Source organism: Branchiostoma lanceolatum, chromosome 1, assembly GCF_035083965.1.
Source record: "Branchiostoma lanceolatum isolate klBraLanc5 chromosome 1, klBraLanc5.hap2, whole genome shotgun sequence".
Taxonomy (NCBI): Eukaryota; Metazoa; Chordata; class Leptocardii; order Amphioxiformes; family Branchiostomatidae; genus Branchiostoma; species Branchiostoma lanceolatum.
Window position 1 is genome coordinate 17,829,958 of NC_089722.1, and position 17,339 is coordinate 17,847,296.

Consider the following 17,339-nt stretch of genomic DNA (forward strand, 5'->3'; position numbering starts at 1 on the left):
AAGTGCCATTGAGGCTGAAAGGCGAACTGAGAACTTTGAGGAAATGATTCGCTTGAACTAACACAGGTTATTGACCGCAAAGGTGTAGGTGTGTAAATGAGCGCGTGCATTTTGCTATTTTAGTGCGCAGACGCAGGCTGCTAAACAGGTGCTGGCATGATATCATGCTTCAAGTTCTAGAATTTGGATTTGGTAGCTGATACGATTATTCAATGCAAAGGGTCAACATCGTTTTGGAAACGAAGGAACCTGTGAATCTAACTCAAGAACCCTAACCACAAGGCGTGACCTTGTCACCCCTTTACCACACCATCCTTGGGATGATGTAATGAACTCCCTGTAAGCCATTCAGCCGAGCAGTTTTCAGTTTCACCTGAATGTCAAGAGTGTTTCACAACAAAACACAGACACGTGAGGTCGTCTCGGGTCACCTGCTGCCGTGAGGTAGATGAGCTTACACTGCGTTGCAGAAGGTCCACCTAGCGGACAACAACAAAATCTCAGAAACAAGCGAAGGAATTCCGTGCAAAGAACTAGTTATTCGAGTTACCACTAAGATTTGTTTTGCCTGTTCAGCTTCATTTCTAGCCATATACACTTAAGTTTCCTTTTTCAATACCTTTAAAGTTCCCTCGATCGAGGTATTTCTCATAGGTCTCAAAGAAAATATAGAATTTCAGTTACTAGATATCGATATATCATGACGTGTTTAGACGTTCTACGTCATAACCATGCACATCTGCAGGTTTGTGCTTTTATATTGCCTGCCACAACGACAGGAATATGCAAGCAAGCGCAGTACGCCTAGACCCACAGAAGCCGCATGGCATTCTCAACTCTTGAACTGACGGCGGCGTTGTTGTTGTTGTTGTTTTCATTCTAAATCATCACTGAAGTTTCTCTATCTATTCAACGTTTAAAGATTCACTCTAATTCTAAAATTGGACTGCCTGTATCAATAATTGCTTCCGTGTTCTGTTTTGTTACCTATCTTACTGCCTCACCGATATTATTTACAAGAAAACAAAACATCATGACGTCTCTAGACAAATCTTATTTTACTGCATATTCACACTTAACGTCTGAAAGTGTGATTCTATCGATCACCTGCTGAAACAATGCATATTCATGAGCAAGCATAGCCTGTCTAAACCCTCAACAATCTGCTCAATCTAAGGCATCTTATTGCGTATTCTAAATCATCAGTTACATTCCTCTATTTACATGGAATCTTCAGTTTCAGACCAAAAAGTGTGTCTATTCGGCAAATGTTCTCTTTTTTGTCACTCAATGATCTGCGTTAGGGAAATATGATAAAACACAGAGTCTATGAACATCAAAACATTATGACATCTTTAGACAAAATAAATGTTACCTCATACTCATATTTCGAAGTTGTTACCATCTGGGACCATACACTTATATGATGTCAAGCCCATCCTCTTTTGACAAACAAGAACCCACAGACATTCTCACATTTCAACTAAGTCCTTCTTAAAGGAGTCCTAAAGTCCAGAGGGGGGAGTTATTTTCCAATAGATGATAATTTTAGGAAGTAAAGATGAATACTTTTTACAGTATACGATCAAGTACCCACTAGTCCCGTGCCCATCAGTATTCTACCGAATTCCCCAGATAACCCTCTATTTTCTGATTAATTAAATTAAACAACCTCAGCCTATGGCTTATAACGATGTGCCTGACAAGTCCTGACAAAACTTAGATTACAAAATGAATGTCAGGGTGGTTAAGAAAAACTCGTCTTGCTTTGTGTTCTTTTATATCATATTAACAATTGGCCTTCTTATTGTGCTTAACCCCCCTCGTCTATGCCAAAAATACTCACCATTAAAGATGTATGTTTACTAGGGGTGGGTACCGGTACAGAAAATTCAGGTCCGGTCCAGGTCCAGGTCCAGAGGGTCAGGTCCAGGTCCGGACCTGGACCTGGACCTGATTATAGTGAGTGTAGCAGTACACCATATTTTGGAGAGTGATTTACTTGATTGCAAGTATATGCATGTGTCGGACAATAACGCCATGTCTGGAACGATATAATTTTTTAGGTTTGCACTGTCTTGAAATTAACTATACTCGCCTCGCCGTGTGTTGACTCATCCTTTAGGTGTTTCTAGATATGATTCACAGCTAACATCTTCGAAAAAGAGCAACCACGACTCGTTAAATCTGCTGTTTTGTATTTTCTTAGACCACTAACATTATTATATTTTGTTATGTGACCGCCTGCTGGTAGTCTTGTACTGTGAATTTTCTAGTCGGTCCAAAGTCCGGTCCACTGATTTTTTTCCGGACCGGTTTTTTTGGACCGGTCCACACAAAAATACCGGTTTTGTACCGGTACACGGTACCGGTACCCACCCCTAATGTTTACACATAGGGAATACATGGGTAGGGTCTGCAAGGGTTTAGTGAGTATCATATTGTTCTGAAAAACACACCTTGTGTAATTCACCATAAGCAAAATTCTATAAAAAGTCGGCTGATTATGTATTCATTGATACATAATCTAGTGGAAAATAACACCGCCTTCTGGAGTTTAAGACTCATTTAAAGGTGAATGTTAAGGTAGTCCCATAGCCTTTTTGAGGCCGTAGGAACACTCTCCTCCCACCACATTTACCTCTCCAATCGACGTCAGGGAGCCATTTTGACTTGGGTGGAGTGAGGAAAGTTGTGTAAAGTGCCTTCCCAAGGGCATATTGGTGCCATGTCCTAACCATTACGCCAATATAGGTTTTAATGCAAGAAACATTTTAGATTGAACAATTTATGATACCAGAAACAGTGTGTGATAAATGTAGTTATGTCATGCCTGGGCCTGATACGGGTGTTCCGGACCGTGTGATAACTATCCGGATCACATAGGGTTCGGAAGTGTTATCACACGGGCTTCCATAGAATATTTCGAACGCATTTCGAACGCGCCGGTTGTGCGGCCGTCGGAAATTCGAATACCGGATTCGGAGATTGGAATCAATGTTGCTACAGTTTCTTGTTCGAGGACACAAAACTCCCTGAACTTCTGGCGCATTCCGCATTGAAATGTATGTTTTCGCGAGTGGGTATGACCAAGGTATGACATAAATAAAATACAACACGTTGTATTCCGCATCACCCTCGGTCCCAGCCCTCCCGCGGGTCGGATCGCCCTCCGGCCTACGGCCGTCGGGCGATCCGACCCGCGGTCGGGCTGGTACCTCGGGTGATACGGAATACCCCGTGTTGTATTCTATATTTATATGTATATTTCTAATGTGTAAAGCGGCAGATCAATTCAGGGTTTCTACATGGGACCTGCCACCCTGTCACTCTTTTTATGAGAAAAAAAGAAAGATTATTATCTTAACACGACGCCACAGAAGTCCTTCTTACTTAACCTACTCTAAATCATCGCAAAGTGTCTCGAACTGATATTCGGCTGATTTCCAAAAAGAGCAAGACAATACGTTTCTATCCCCTCCAGCGATAGTAAACATGACAATATACAGAAAGTGTGAAAATATATCATGTGTTAGCCTGAAGTGTAGTGTAGAGACGACAAAACAACAAAATAACATTTGCTACACATAAAAACATTATGACGTCTTTAGACTAATATCATTTTACTTCATATTCATATATGATCATATTCATATCAAGTTGTTGACTACAAAACCTGAAAGAACACGCGTACGTATGCGAACAAGCACAGTGCTCTTCGACCCACACTAGCAGCAAATATCATCATTTTTAACCCAATCGAAAACGTCTTCTTACTTATTTTAAAGTTAACCTCATTGTACGATATTTCAGCTTTAACAAGTAGCCTATTGCCAGTATTGGCGTTATCTGAACAAAAAGCACACGATTTGATAAAAACCCACTCCCACGCACCTTTTGAAACGCAATCTTTGATATGCGTACCTTCCAGCTAGCTTTGATTGACTTTTCTCGCTCATAAAAAAATTGTTTACGACTTTCGCGAAAAATGAAGTTTCATTCGAACCGCGTCATGCCGCACTGTTTCTCTGATATGCTGTCAGACTAATCAGTCTTATTTTCTTTACCATATTTGGACATGTTTAGCTCCCATATGCTGTGTTTACTGCCGATCAATGCAGTACAAATACAGGAGCAGGCGAGACCTGCCCGCACTCCATCCATGAGGGACGGTGACGGACAGACCGGCGGGCCTCCTCCCCTACTGCCTCGCGCCCCTCAGCGCGGCACGAGCATTCGTGGCCACCGTGACTACGACGCTTCTAACAGGGCGCAAAGAACGTCTTCAGACACACTCGGAGACGACGAGCCGGTGAATTTGCCGAATCTCTCGCCAACTTCACAGCAAAGTGAGATGGGGACAAGACCGCCTCGAGAAGGACGGGACTACGAAAACGTGAGGCGCCATGTCGACCTGCCCTACGCAACGGACACGTCGACAGGTAGGCCAGCCGTCTGTGACTTGTTTTCACTTGTACAGGGCCCCCGAAACATGTGTGTTATCAGAAAATATGTGTGGTTTACTATATTCTAGGGAGGTATGTCTGCATTTTTGTTTGCGCTCTTTTCGGGTTATGCATATGATAACGCAATGGCGGTAAAGAATTATTATTTTTCTTTAATTTCTCCCTCAATTTCTCACTCCAGAAACGGATATCATGATTCATCAGAGACTAAATTGTTATGGTTTGTCAAATTTACCATAAGTTGAAGCCTTGAACGCAGGGCAAACATTATAGTGATTCCCTGAGGACCCTTCCAACAATGACAGAGTTCAATGTTTCTTACAAAAGTCCCAAAATCTCTGTATTCTGTATTTCTACCTTTCTGAATGAGTGATGGTCACTCGACTGCTTTCCTTAAGCTTATCCCGCCTACCCTTGGTAACAAATTGTGCCCGACGTTGGTCCTGCATAGAAGCGGGTCCGTATGGGGTTACACGGATATAGAATAAATATTGCCAAAAAGACAGCTGAGGTAATTTAGCCAAAAGTCGGGTGCATTTGTATCCCGAAAATTATAATCTGTCAGAAAATAATACCCGCTTCTGGAGTGGAATAAACCAATGCACGTATCAATTATTTACTTGGTACATATTAGACTAAGACGTCTAATGGATTAGACCTGCATCATTTTATTGCGCTGCACGCTGTCACTAACGCCTTGCATGTGCGTTCTTTATTTTAAGAAAGATTGATAAAGTATATTGTCGAGGAAAGAATATTCCGGATGTGAAAGGCTAGACCATGGTATGGGCTAAAGCCCATTGTCCAAACCTAATATTGTTGCCGAGTCCCTTCGTCTTCTCCGCAAATAGGAAAGGCCGAATAGACATGGCAGCTAATAAAGGTTTGTGTACCAGGTTAGCTTTGGACACTGATCAATAACACAGTAGAATTGGCGGACTTTTCCGTCATATATCAATATGTTGTAATCATATTGTTATTCTACTATTGATAAGATTTGCCAAATTAATCCTACAGTTTACATGTTGAGTGATATCATGATGTTATCCAAGCATGAAATTGATTTACAATTTGATTTGCATAACAATTTTCTTTGCATATCATTTTGTTGCTCTTTGTACGTCTATTTACTAGTGTGCGTTTTACTCCGACAACGGGAAAAGCGCATGCGACTAAAAAAGGCGTTTACGTGCAGAATACACCAAAGTCTTCCGCTTGGACAAGGCTAAGGGATTGAAAGATGAATCTTTATTGACGCAACAACAAAAAGAAAGTGCAGCGATATCTCTTATGGTCAACTACAAACTACAGAATGTAGTTTTAAGACAACACAATCTTAAAATTCTATCTACTAAGCAATTGTAAAGCAAACTTTTAAGTTATAATTATGTTATAAAGTTAATATAGTCGTGGGTTTCAGTATATTTTTGATAACATGGCAATATTCTTTGTATTTACCTATTTTGCATTGTTAGAGTTCTCACATTTTAGGATATATTCAAATCTGCTTAACATGGCATCGAGTAGCTTGAATCCTAAACTTAAACTGTCTGATAACAGACAACACGGGTACATATGGGAGGAGTGGCCGACGTGGTGTCTCTGACGTCATCCGCGCCAACTGCAGCTGCCTGGCCGCCGCCCTGGCTGTAGTTGTGCTGCTGATCACAGCAGGGTTCACTCTGATGGTGTTCATGCATGCTCAACAGGAACAGGTACATGCAACACTGTCACGACTCTGGTTTCATTACCTTAAGGCCGCTGTCACGCTGGACCCGCGACACGTTGGCGACCTCGCTGCGACCGAGCGATTTGACAGCGCGCACAACGAATTCCATCGATAAAAACGAATTTTTTAAAGCTTTGTGTGTTTTGTTGACTTTTTAGTGATACTTGAAAGTTTTGTATGATATCTCAATAATAAAGCCAGGGATAACAAATCCCATTTAGAACGCAGCTAGGTCGCCAACGTTTCGCGGCTCCAGTGATCATGAAATAGGGGCTTAAAAGCCCCTGTCACACATGGGGGCCCATTGTCTCCCGACCGTCTCCAGACCATGGGTAGAAGTTAGTCGCGAGGAAGGTCATTTGTGGTTGAGAATCTGTCAGCGAGCTCACCATGCTAGTCTTTAAAAGTCTTCTGCACCAGCTGACTGCGAAGTTTGACGAATAAAAATCGGGGAAGTCATATCCTGCTTGAATGCAATATGATCAGAAGAGCGACCTGGAGCTAGAATAGGATGAATTCCAGACTACTCCCAATCTAGCGCGCTAACGCCGACCTTGGTTGGGGAGTGGTCGGGAGAAAAGACGTGGGAAGGTCTTACATGTGTGACAGGGCCTTGTAAGACCGCTTTGCATATTCGTGTTAATTAATGTTTTAGGAACAACTGACCCATATTGTTGGTTCTCTGGTGTTTCAGGAATATCCCAACTGACCCTAAAGTTGGTATTCTGTTGTTTCAGGAATTATCACAACTGACCCTTATTGTTGATATTCCGGTGTTTTAGAAAACAGTATATCTGACTCTTATTTTCGATACTCTGCATGTTGTTTTCGAAAATATGACAACGGACCCTTATTGTTGATATTCAAGTGTTTAAGGAAATGTCACAACTGACTCTTATTGTTGGTCCCTTGGTACTTTAAGAAGTTGCCCAACTGACCCTTATTGTTGGTACTCTGTTATTTTAGGAAATATCACAACTGAACCGTTTTTGTTTATACTAGTAATCTGGTGTTTCAATACACACACGTGGGTTACAGAGAAGAAAAAAAAACATGACAAAGTAGAAAGCCCAACAAAACGCCTAAAATCACGTCAAAAACAAGCCGGACCCACTCCAATGCTTGGAGAGTACCTTATTGTTGGTACTCTTCTCTGTTTTTTTTTTTGGAAATAATACCACCAGCTCTTATTGTTGATATTCTGGTGTTAGGAATTATCACAGCTGGCCCTTGTTGTTGGTCCCTTGGTATCTTAAGAAATATCCCAACTGACTCTTATTGTTGATATTCTGGTGTTTTAAGAAATATCACATTTGACCCTTATTCTTCGTCTCTTGGTATTTTAAGAAATGTCTCAACTCTCCCTTATTTTTTTGCACTCTTGTGTTTTAGAAAATACTACAACAAACCCTTAGTGTTTGTACTCTTGGATTTTAGGAAATATCACGCCTCGTCCTCATTGTTGCTTCTCTGGGGTTTGGGGAAATTTTACAACTGAACACTAATGTTAGTCCCCTGGTGGTTTAGGAAATATCACAACTGACCATTATGATTCTTGGTTCCTTTGTATTTTAAGAAATGTCACGACTGACTCTTATTTTTGGCACACTGGTGTTTTAGGAAACGTCACAACTGACCCTTATTATTGGTACTCTTAAGTTTAAAATAAATATTAAATCTACCCTTCAGTGTTGGTTGTCTGGTGTTTTAGGAAACATTAGAACTGACCCTTAGTGTTGGTTGTCTGTTGTTTTAGGAAATATTACAACTGAACCTTATGGTTTGTATTGTACTGTTTTAAGAAATATCAAACTGACCCTCATTGTTGGTACTCTGTTGTTTATAAATCATTATATCTGACCCTTATTGTTGGTTCTCTGGTATTTTAAGAAAATATCACAAGTGGAACAACGTCTTGACGACATGAGTGGCATCGTATCAGGTAAGGTGCATCTGCCATTAACTTCTTGTAAAGAAGGAGCATTCGAAAGATTTAGGGCCCTGTCACACTTGTACGTATTTTCAAGTGCGCGTGAGTTTCGCAGTAACATTTTTTTTGGTTTAAGTTAATTTGCGTGGAGGAAGTTGTTTTCTACTTTGACACCGTTGAGCAGTCTAGTTATCAAACCAAAGAAATTATTTCTTCGGCTGCAAACTTAATCTAAACCCAAAACATGTTAATACGCAGCTCATGCGGGCTTGTATATACGCACAAGTGTGACAGGGGCTTAACACAGTTTACATAGTTTATGTTTTTTTTACGTCCTCTGGTTGTTTTCGTGGTGTTTTTGGTAGCATGGTTTTGTCATTTCGTTACTGAACAGCATCACCAAGTAAGCTATTTATAGATTGTTATAGTATTTTACATGTGGCTAGGACTTTCCTTATGAAATACAATGAAGTGAATAGATTTAGGAGGCCCTGACAGCTTTATTTGGTACAGTAGCGGAATTTCTAGGTTTTGTATCCTGTGTTCAGAACATGGGTCTCAGGTTAGGGCATAAAAACAGGTTAACTGTTGTTCATGAACTTGAGACACGGTAGGTATAGAAGGAGTAGTTTTGCTGGGTTTCCAATATTTTTGGTTTGCAGGTACATTTGATAGGGATGGCCATCTGTCACAAGTACATGTATTCATTGTGTGTTTTAGACTTATCTTTTGATGCAGGATTCGCGGATCAAATGCGTGGAGACGGCCACTATGGCCCACCCGGACCACCTGGACAAGTCAAAACATTTGGACCACCTGCCCAAGTCATACCTCCTGGGCCACCTGGACAAGTCAAACCTCCTGGACCACCTGGACAAGTCAAACCTCCTGGGCCACCTGGACAAGTCAAACCTCCTGGACCACCTGGACAAGTCAAACCTCCTGGACCACCTGGACAAGTCAAACCTCCTGGGCCACCTGGACAAGTCAAACCTCCTGGACCACCTGGACAAGTCAAACCTCCTGGACCACCTGGACAAGTCAAACCTCCTGGGCCACCTGGACAAGTCAAACCTCCTGGACCACCTGGACAAGTCAAACCTCCTGGACCACCTGGACAAGTCAAACCTCCTGGGCCACCTGGACAAGTCAAAACGTCTGGACCACCTGGACAAGGCAACCTCTCTGGACCACCTGGGCAAGGCAAACCCTTGGGACCACCTGGACAAGTCAAACGCTCTGAGCAAACCGGGCTACCGAAGGGGCCTGGAAGACTCCTAGTGAAGACTGGACAAGTTGGGCCTACTGAAACACTCAATTCGGCAGGAAAAGATGGCTCACCTGGCCCACCTGGTCTACCTGGCCCACCTGGCCCCCCTGGTCTACCTGGCCCACCTGGCCCCCCTGGCCCTCCTGGCTCATCAAACCCTCCTGGCCCACCAAGTCCACCTGGCCCGCCCGGTCCATCTGGTCCCTCTGGCCTACCCGGTCCTCCCGGCCTACCAAGTCCTCCTGGCTCTCCCGGTCCACCCGGCCAGCCAGGTCCTATTGGCCCACCGGGTCCACCTGGTGGTCTGAGTTGTCCATCAAAGAAGCAGCTGATCGAAATGTGCCAACCAGAACAACAACAAGGTAAAGAACAATTACCTGTAGATATGTGAAACTGATGCAATAGTTATGAGAACAGAAGCTGGTGCACGTGTTGAACTTAATAAAATGCAGTCAAAAGTGCGCTATAACACAGATGTTCATATAGACCTGGACTATTTTGTATCTTTTTGTGGAGCAGTCCTTATTGTAACGTGGTTATGTGGAAAACTCTTTGATCTATTGTCTGTTTTAATGTCAATCTTTAGATGTTTAGCATTTCTAGAACCCCTACTATCTGGATCTGTATAGCCGGTTTAAACTAACTTGTGTTTACACAATCTCTCGCTGGCAATCGGGCCGGCCGCTCGGAGCGCGATTTAGTAAGGCTAGGTACTCGACTAGGTACAACCGCGTACCGCCCTTCGGCGTAACACACCAGCTTCGCTGGTTATATTACATAGATGAACGACTTGTCATACCTAACCTGTGCACATCTAACTGCAAGTGTTATTTAAAGCTAACTGATGAGAACGGTGAAATAAGTAAAGTACCATAAGGAATCTCCTCCCTTCATCTCACAGACATCAATGAGTGTACCAGAAACCCATGCCAACATGGACGCTGTGTGAACAAAGATGGCGGCTACAAATGTGCCTGCTCACCCGGATGGACTGGACAGAACTGTCAGCAAGGTGAGTCATTTTCATGGTACAAGTTTCTATGTCGTATTTTGCATCAGGCATTCTTGTCTTCATTTGGCATGATTTTACACGCCTAGTCTTCAGTTTTTATTACTCAAATGACCGATGTATATTACTATCTGCTGCGCAGATGTGAACCAGTGTGCCAGGAATCCATGCCAACATGGACGCTGTGTGAACACAGTTGGTGGATACAAATGCACATGCTCACCCGGATGGACAGGACAGAACTGTCAGCAAGGTGAGCCATTTTCTAGCCTGGGTGCCACCCTAGATTACGACCTGGGCTCCTGCGTTCGCTACCCTGAAAAAAATATTTTGTATGGTAGCGAGTGTAGGAGCCCCGGTAGTAATAGGATGGCACCCAGGCTAGTCATTTTCAAGACGTAGTAAAAGCTTCTATTTTGTACTTTGGGTTAGGCCTTCTTGTCTTCATGCATGATTTTACACGCATGGTCTTCAGTTTTCATGACTCAAATGGCCGATCCGTATTGTTACCTACTGCACAGACATCAATGAGTGTACCAGAAAACCATGCCAACATGGACGCTGTGTGAACACAGTTGGTGGATACAAATGTACCTGCTCACCTGGATGGACTGGACAGAACTGTCAGCAAGGTAGGCCATTTTCTAGCCTGAGTGCCACCCTACATTACTCTCTGGGCTCCTGCGTTCGCTACCCTGAAAAAATGTATTTTCTAGCGAGTGTAGGAGTGTAGGTAGTAATAGGATGGCACCCAGGCTAGTCCTTTTCAAGGCGTAGTAAAAGCGTCTATTTCGTACTTTGGATTAGGATTTCTTGTCTTCATTCGGCATGGCTCTACACGCCTAGTCTTCAGTTTTTATCATTCAAATGGTCCATTCTTATTATTATCTACTAAGCAGATATCAACGAGTGTGCCAGGAACCCTTGTCAACATGGACGCTGTGGGAACAAAGATGGCGGCTACAAATGCACCTGCTCACCTGGATGGACTGGACAGAACTGTCAGCAAGGTGAGTTTGTTTTTCAGGCCTGGGTGCCACCCTAAACTACTACCTGGGCTTCTGCGTTCGCTACCCTGAAAAAAAATTAAGGTAGCGAGTGTAGGAGCCCAGGTAGGAATAGGCACATAGGATGGCACCCAGGCTAATCAATTTCAAGACGTAGTGAAAGCTTCTATTTCGTACTTTGGATTAGGCCTTCATTTGGCATGTTTCTACACGCCTAGACTTCAGTTTTTATCATTCAAATGGTCAAATACTACGCAGATATCAACGAGTGTACCAGCAAACCATGCCAACATGGACGCTGTGTGAACAAAGATGGCGGCTACAAATGTACCTGCTCACCAGGATGGACGGGACCGAACTGTCAGCAAGGTGAGTTTTTTTCAAGATGTGCTAGCCGCTTTTGCCTTCCTTCCTTTAAATGAGTCTTTTCTTCAATTGATTTCAAACCGGGTTCTACTAAACTTTTCGACTATATAAAAATATATTGTCTTTACAAACAAAATGAAAAATAAAATAGCAGCAATGTTAACAGAAGCAAGGGTCCGTTGGACACAATTCTCCGTGAAGTATTTATAGTGTGTACATTGTGGTTAAGGTGTTTTGTGAGTGTCCTTTGCTATTGATCGGCTAGTTGTAAGATACATGCATGAAATGGATCTTGATGTAAGGTGGGAAGTCAGGGAAACAAGGCATACTATTCACGAATAATTATTAACATCAACAAATGTCAGATTTGATATCATATTCAAATAACGACCTTTAAAATTCCACACACACAGCATCAGTTGGATAATTGCATCAGCTACCAAAAATTGCTAATGTTTCGAAGGCCACCACGGCCGCTTTCACTTTGCAATACACAAAATATCAACATGGTTGTACTGGGCAAGTCCTGTAGATATGAAAAGGTATAGCCTTGGGTGGCTACAAAAACTCCTTTTGCCAGTTGGATACGGTCTTTGCCACAATTAGATCTGCTTGGAGATTAGGTATCGCAGGCTTACCAACTCAATGATACTTTGTTATCTCTCGCAGCTTCGCGTCTACCATGTGCTGGAGGTTGGACCGAACGGAACAACTACTGCTACAAGGTCATTGGAAACAAGGTCAGCTGGACTGAGGCAAACCCACAGTGCAAACAACTTGGAGCGAATCTTGCCTCGGTTCAAAGCGCCGCCGAGAACAAGATCCTAGCCGATCTCATCTCCCATGGTGGGTGATATAACGTTATACAACGGATCTCTTTCTCATCAAGAGCGGTGTGATTGTGCTGGTGTCGATCTCGCGCATGCTTTAAACTGTACTTTGATTAAGATCCAGCCATTTCCTATTCTCCAAGCATAGGCTTCGATCGAGAGGGGTAGTTTTGTCCGGAATTTCTAAACGTCCTCAGAGGCTTCGATCAAGAGGGGTAGTTTTGTCCGGGATTTCTAACGTCCCTCTCAAGAGAAGAGGGACGTGAGAAATCCCGGACAAAACTACCCCTCTCGATCGAAGCCTCTGCTTGGAGAATAGCCATTTCCTAGTTCCGTACACACACACACACACCCACACCCACACCCCCCCCCCCACACACACACACACACAAACACAAACAAACATACTAACACACACACACACACACACAGAAAACACACACACACACACATGCACACACACACACGCACACACGCACACACACACAAACACACGCAAAACACACACACACATGCACACACACAAGCACACAAATACACACACATGTACACACACACACACAGACACACACACAATCATGCACACAGACATACACACAATCATGCACACACACACATGCACACACACACACAAACAAACACACACACACACACACAAACACACAAACAAATACAAGCACACGCACGCACGTACGCACGCACGCACACACACACACACACACACACACACACACACACACACACACACACACACACGGTCGTGCATGTGCACACTATATCTTCCTCCAGATATTGTCTGAAAAATATTGGCATACACGACATATATTTGACTGGCTTAGATATCTTAAGATGCGTTTCTTCAGCCCCCCAAGGCAAGCTGCCACTGGTCTGGATTGGACTCAAAAGAGACGTAGCTGGACAGCTGAAGTGGACTGATGGGTCGCCTGTGTCGTACACCAACTGGGCTGCGGGTCAACCTTCAAACAATGGGTTACGCGGCGGAGAAGATTGTGTCGGCATGTACTCCAAGGTGTGTTTCAGATACGTCTCTCGACGTCTCTCTAATTTCCTCTCCTATCCTCCACTCTCCTCCACTACCCTCTCCTCTCATCCACTCCCCCTCCACTCTCCTCCACTACACTCTCCTCTCCGCCACTCTCCTCTCCTCCACTCTCCTCCCCTCCCATCTCCTCTCCTCCACTACCCTCTCCTCCACTCTCCTCCACTACACTCTCCTCTCCGCCACTCTCCTCTCCGCCACTCTCCTCCCCTCCCATCTCCTCTCCTCCACTACCCTCTCCTCTACTCCCCTCCCATCTCCTCTCCTCCACTCTCCTCTCTCCCACTCTCCTCCCCTCCCATCTCCTCTCCTCCACTACCCTCTCCTCCACTCTCCTCCACTACACTCTCCTCTCCGCCACTCTCCTCTCCGCCACTCTCCTCCCCTCCCATCTCCTCTCCTCCACTACCCTCTCCTCTACTCTCCTCCCCTCCCATCTCCTCTCCTCCACTACCCTCTCCTCTACTCTCCTCCCCTCCCATCTCCTCTCCTCCACTACCCTCTCCTCCACTCCTCTACACTCCCATCTCCACCCTCCCCTCCCCTCTCCACCCTCATCTCCTCTCTCCCACTCTCCTCTCCTTCAATACCCTCTCCACTCCCATCTCCCCTGTGGCATTTGTCGCCATGTAAGTTTTGATCTTCCCCGCTTTCTTTTTCCTTTGTCAGTCTGACAGCGTAACGCTGTTTTAGCATGTCTTTCCACAGGCATTCTAAGCACATGTCCATTCTTTTCATAGAGAGGCAAAGATCATTGGTGGTTCACCGTCAAAGAAAGGAACACAGGACAGTGGAATGATGTGACATGCGGCGGCAAGTATCCCTACATTTGCAAGAGGCCCAAATAGCTGAAAACCTGACTTAAAGTTTTGAAAAGAACTCTAAACTTTCATTCCAGTACGAAGAATTGCTGACTGTGCAACTCCGGTCTTTGTTTAGGCCCCCATCATGCCACTGGACCGCGATCGCCCTGCGGCCTCGCTGCGACCTCAGTTGCATTTGCGTCACCCTTGACTGTATAATAGGAATATCATGCACAATATAAAAGTATAGCTGAAAAGACAACAAAATACACACAAAAAAGCGTAATCAACAATGAAATTCGGTGATCGCTCTGTCAAATCACTCGGCCGTATCATGGTCGCAACGAGGTCGCTGCCATAGTGGAATGGAATGGAAGGTGTGGCAAGGATCCATGGTGTAATATTAGAAATATGTATGCTAAGGAAACACACAAAACCTGCAAAATACAATTCTGTATCGAATTGATTGAAATTCGTTTGAACTGTGTAGAATGTAGAACGTCTATCTGGCACCTTCACGTGTCCATGATTTGAAAAACGTGATGTGGCAGAAAACAGCCGGAGATCCAGTCTTGTGTTGGTGAAGATTCAAGTTTCACAGTCAAAGATTTGGATAAGTGTACAAAAAAGATCACTGCGTGTTGGAAGATAAAGTTTTAAAGAATTTTTTTCATACTGACTCTTACAAGAACAAAAATTAACTTTTATGCCGTTCTCAAGTTGTTGTTATGTTATCTTTGAGTGAGAAAACATTGAGTACATTGACATGTCATTTGCATATCATGTATCAGTAATATGTTCATAGGTTTGGCGGCAAAACTCGAGCTTTTGATATTGATAATCAAATTGAGAACAATGGAAACCGAGCTCTATAACAGCAAGTTTCCTTACATTTGCAAGAAGCTTAAATTGTAAGAATCTGACCCTAAGTTGTTCTAACGTTGTATCTGACAACTGGAAGTCAACCTGTAGAACGTTTGGAAAACTAAATGGTACAAATACAGTAATTGAGCTTCAGACCTTAAGTATACGTGTTTCACTATACTTTCCTTTATAATCTGTAAGATACCACCTAGCCATAGAGGCAGAAATGCATCCACGTATTGAGTGGTAAACCACGAAAATAGTAAAAATCGCTTGAAATTTTCTTGTGCTTTGTTGTGGAATAGAATACTTGTGTATCAATATTTGATTACTACGTTACTATGTTACATCATAGTAGACAATGATGATACGCTATTCTATGTCATTATATTTGTCAGGCCTTTTGGAAGGTAACTGAAAAAAATTAGGTTTTACTCATTTCTATATGACTGGCACTAACTGTTTTGACTTATTTTCATACATCATAATAATCGTTTCTACAATTATCAAAGCTTGTAAACACTTAAAGCAATTAACTGAAACAAAAAAGGCAACAAAAAAAAGGATTCACCAACGAACAAGCTGCCAGACAATATAGATTTCTTGATCTTTTTTTATTAAATCTACATTGTGAAGAAACACATAACTTTGGTTGTGAGTGATATCTTGCTTCGAGAAACACTTAATGTATGTAATAAAAATATGGATATTATGATATGAAAATATGTAGAAATTGAGCTGCCCTTAATCCTTTTTATTGGGCAAGTAGCCAGAAGTAAAAGTGCAAATTATGTTGGTGATATAGAAATATACTGAATAAGATTCAATGTAATCAGTTCTTAAGCCAATGTTAAAGGCTGGGATTTGTATCACTCAAGATGACGCCAAGTCATGCATTTCATCATGATGTCATTTGGCAGACATCGATGTGATTTTTATTTTAGTGTGTTTTTGTTGTTTTTAGAGAATTTGAAAGTTGAAGTAGATTCTGTGCAAGTAACATTATACCATAACAACATCTTTTTTATAAATATTTGATTACCCATTATTGAAAGTAATGAAATGCCCGCTGCTTGAAGCTTTGAAGAAAAACTACTGTATCAGTATACGTAAATGACGTACAAGAAAAGAGTAAATTGCGCATATCTATGTACTAGCTGCTTACATTACTTTGTATCAGTATACATTGAAAATAAGTGTAGAAAACAAAGTTTTGAAGTAATGAAATGGTTATAACTAGAAACTATAAAGGATTCCAATGTGTCAGTGAACTTATAGTAGAAAGCTTGAACAACAACAAAAACTGTGCATTTAATCGGTTTGTATTGAATGTGGCTTTTGTGAAAGCGAAGGAATGTTTGGACACTGTGTCATCATGGCAATACAACTGATTGCACAGTACTATTTGAGTCTGTTTTGTCTTATATCAAGAAAATGTCTTAAAACCAACACCGATGCACATCAAAATCACTCTGAAAGAATAACACAAAAAAAACAGAAATAATGATATATCATATATCATTATACACAGGTGTGTACAATTAAAACGCTGGCAGCGTTTTAAGTGTACACACCTGTGCTGATGAAAAACGCTTCTAAAAAGAAGATAGAGTGTCTTGTGTTTGTCGGTTCTCTAAGTGGTCCTTCTTAGTATTGAAGTAGAGGAGTCGTTTAACCAAAGATATAATGTCCTTGGTAGAACGTAACAAAGTCGACAGCGGTTAACGTTACCGGGCCAAGCTGGGAGTAGGGGGGGAGTAAATGTTCGCATCAGCTGCCTACAAGTATTCAATTTGGCGCTTGGAAATTTACCGTAGCAGATATGATCGTCATATATCAAAGTTAATATACTCATCTAACGTAGCCGGAATATAATCTTACAAAGCTATGTGGGTCGACGCTGTCGATGTGTTAGCCAGTTGGTTTGACTACGCTTTGGCTTTCCAAAGATCTATCAGGGAAAACACACTTCTTGTATTCCAGACGTGCTCTCCGTATTTGTGTT

The 17,339-nt window shown here is 42.6% G+C and overlaps 1 protein-coding gene and 1 long non-coding RNA gene across 2 annotated transcripts; both read left to right on the forward strand.

Annotated features, from left to right (window-relative positions):
- Positions 1–9,571: 9,571 nt before the first annotated feature.
- On the forward strand, positions 9,572–10,657 carry LOC136427975 (uncharacterized). The gene is made up of 3 exons (XR_010754550.1): positions 9,572–9,757; positions 10,297–10,407; positions 10,547–10,657. It is a non-coding gene; the product is annotated as an uncharacterized lncRNA (long non-coding RNA).
- A 293-nt stretch (positions 10,658–10,950) lies between these two features.
- On the forward strand, positions 10,951–16,714 carry LOC136445675 (neurocan core protein-like). The gene is made up of 6 exons (XM_066443840.1): positions 10,951–10,978; positions 11,304–11,414; positions 11,670–11,780; positions 12,447–12,623; positions 13,471–13,637; positions 14,408–16,714. The coding sequence occupies exons 1-6, from the start codon at positions 10,951–10,953 to the stop codon at positions 14,513–14,515; spliced, it is 702 nt and encodes a 233-aa protein (XP_066299937.1). The 3' UTR covers positions 14,516–16,714.
- The last annotated feature ends 625 nt before the right edge of the window (positions 16,715–17,339 follow it).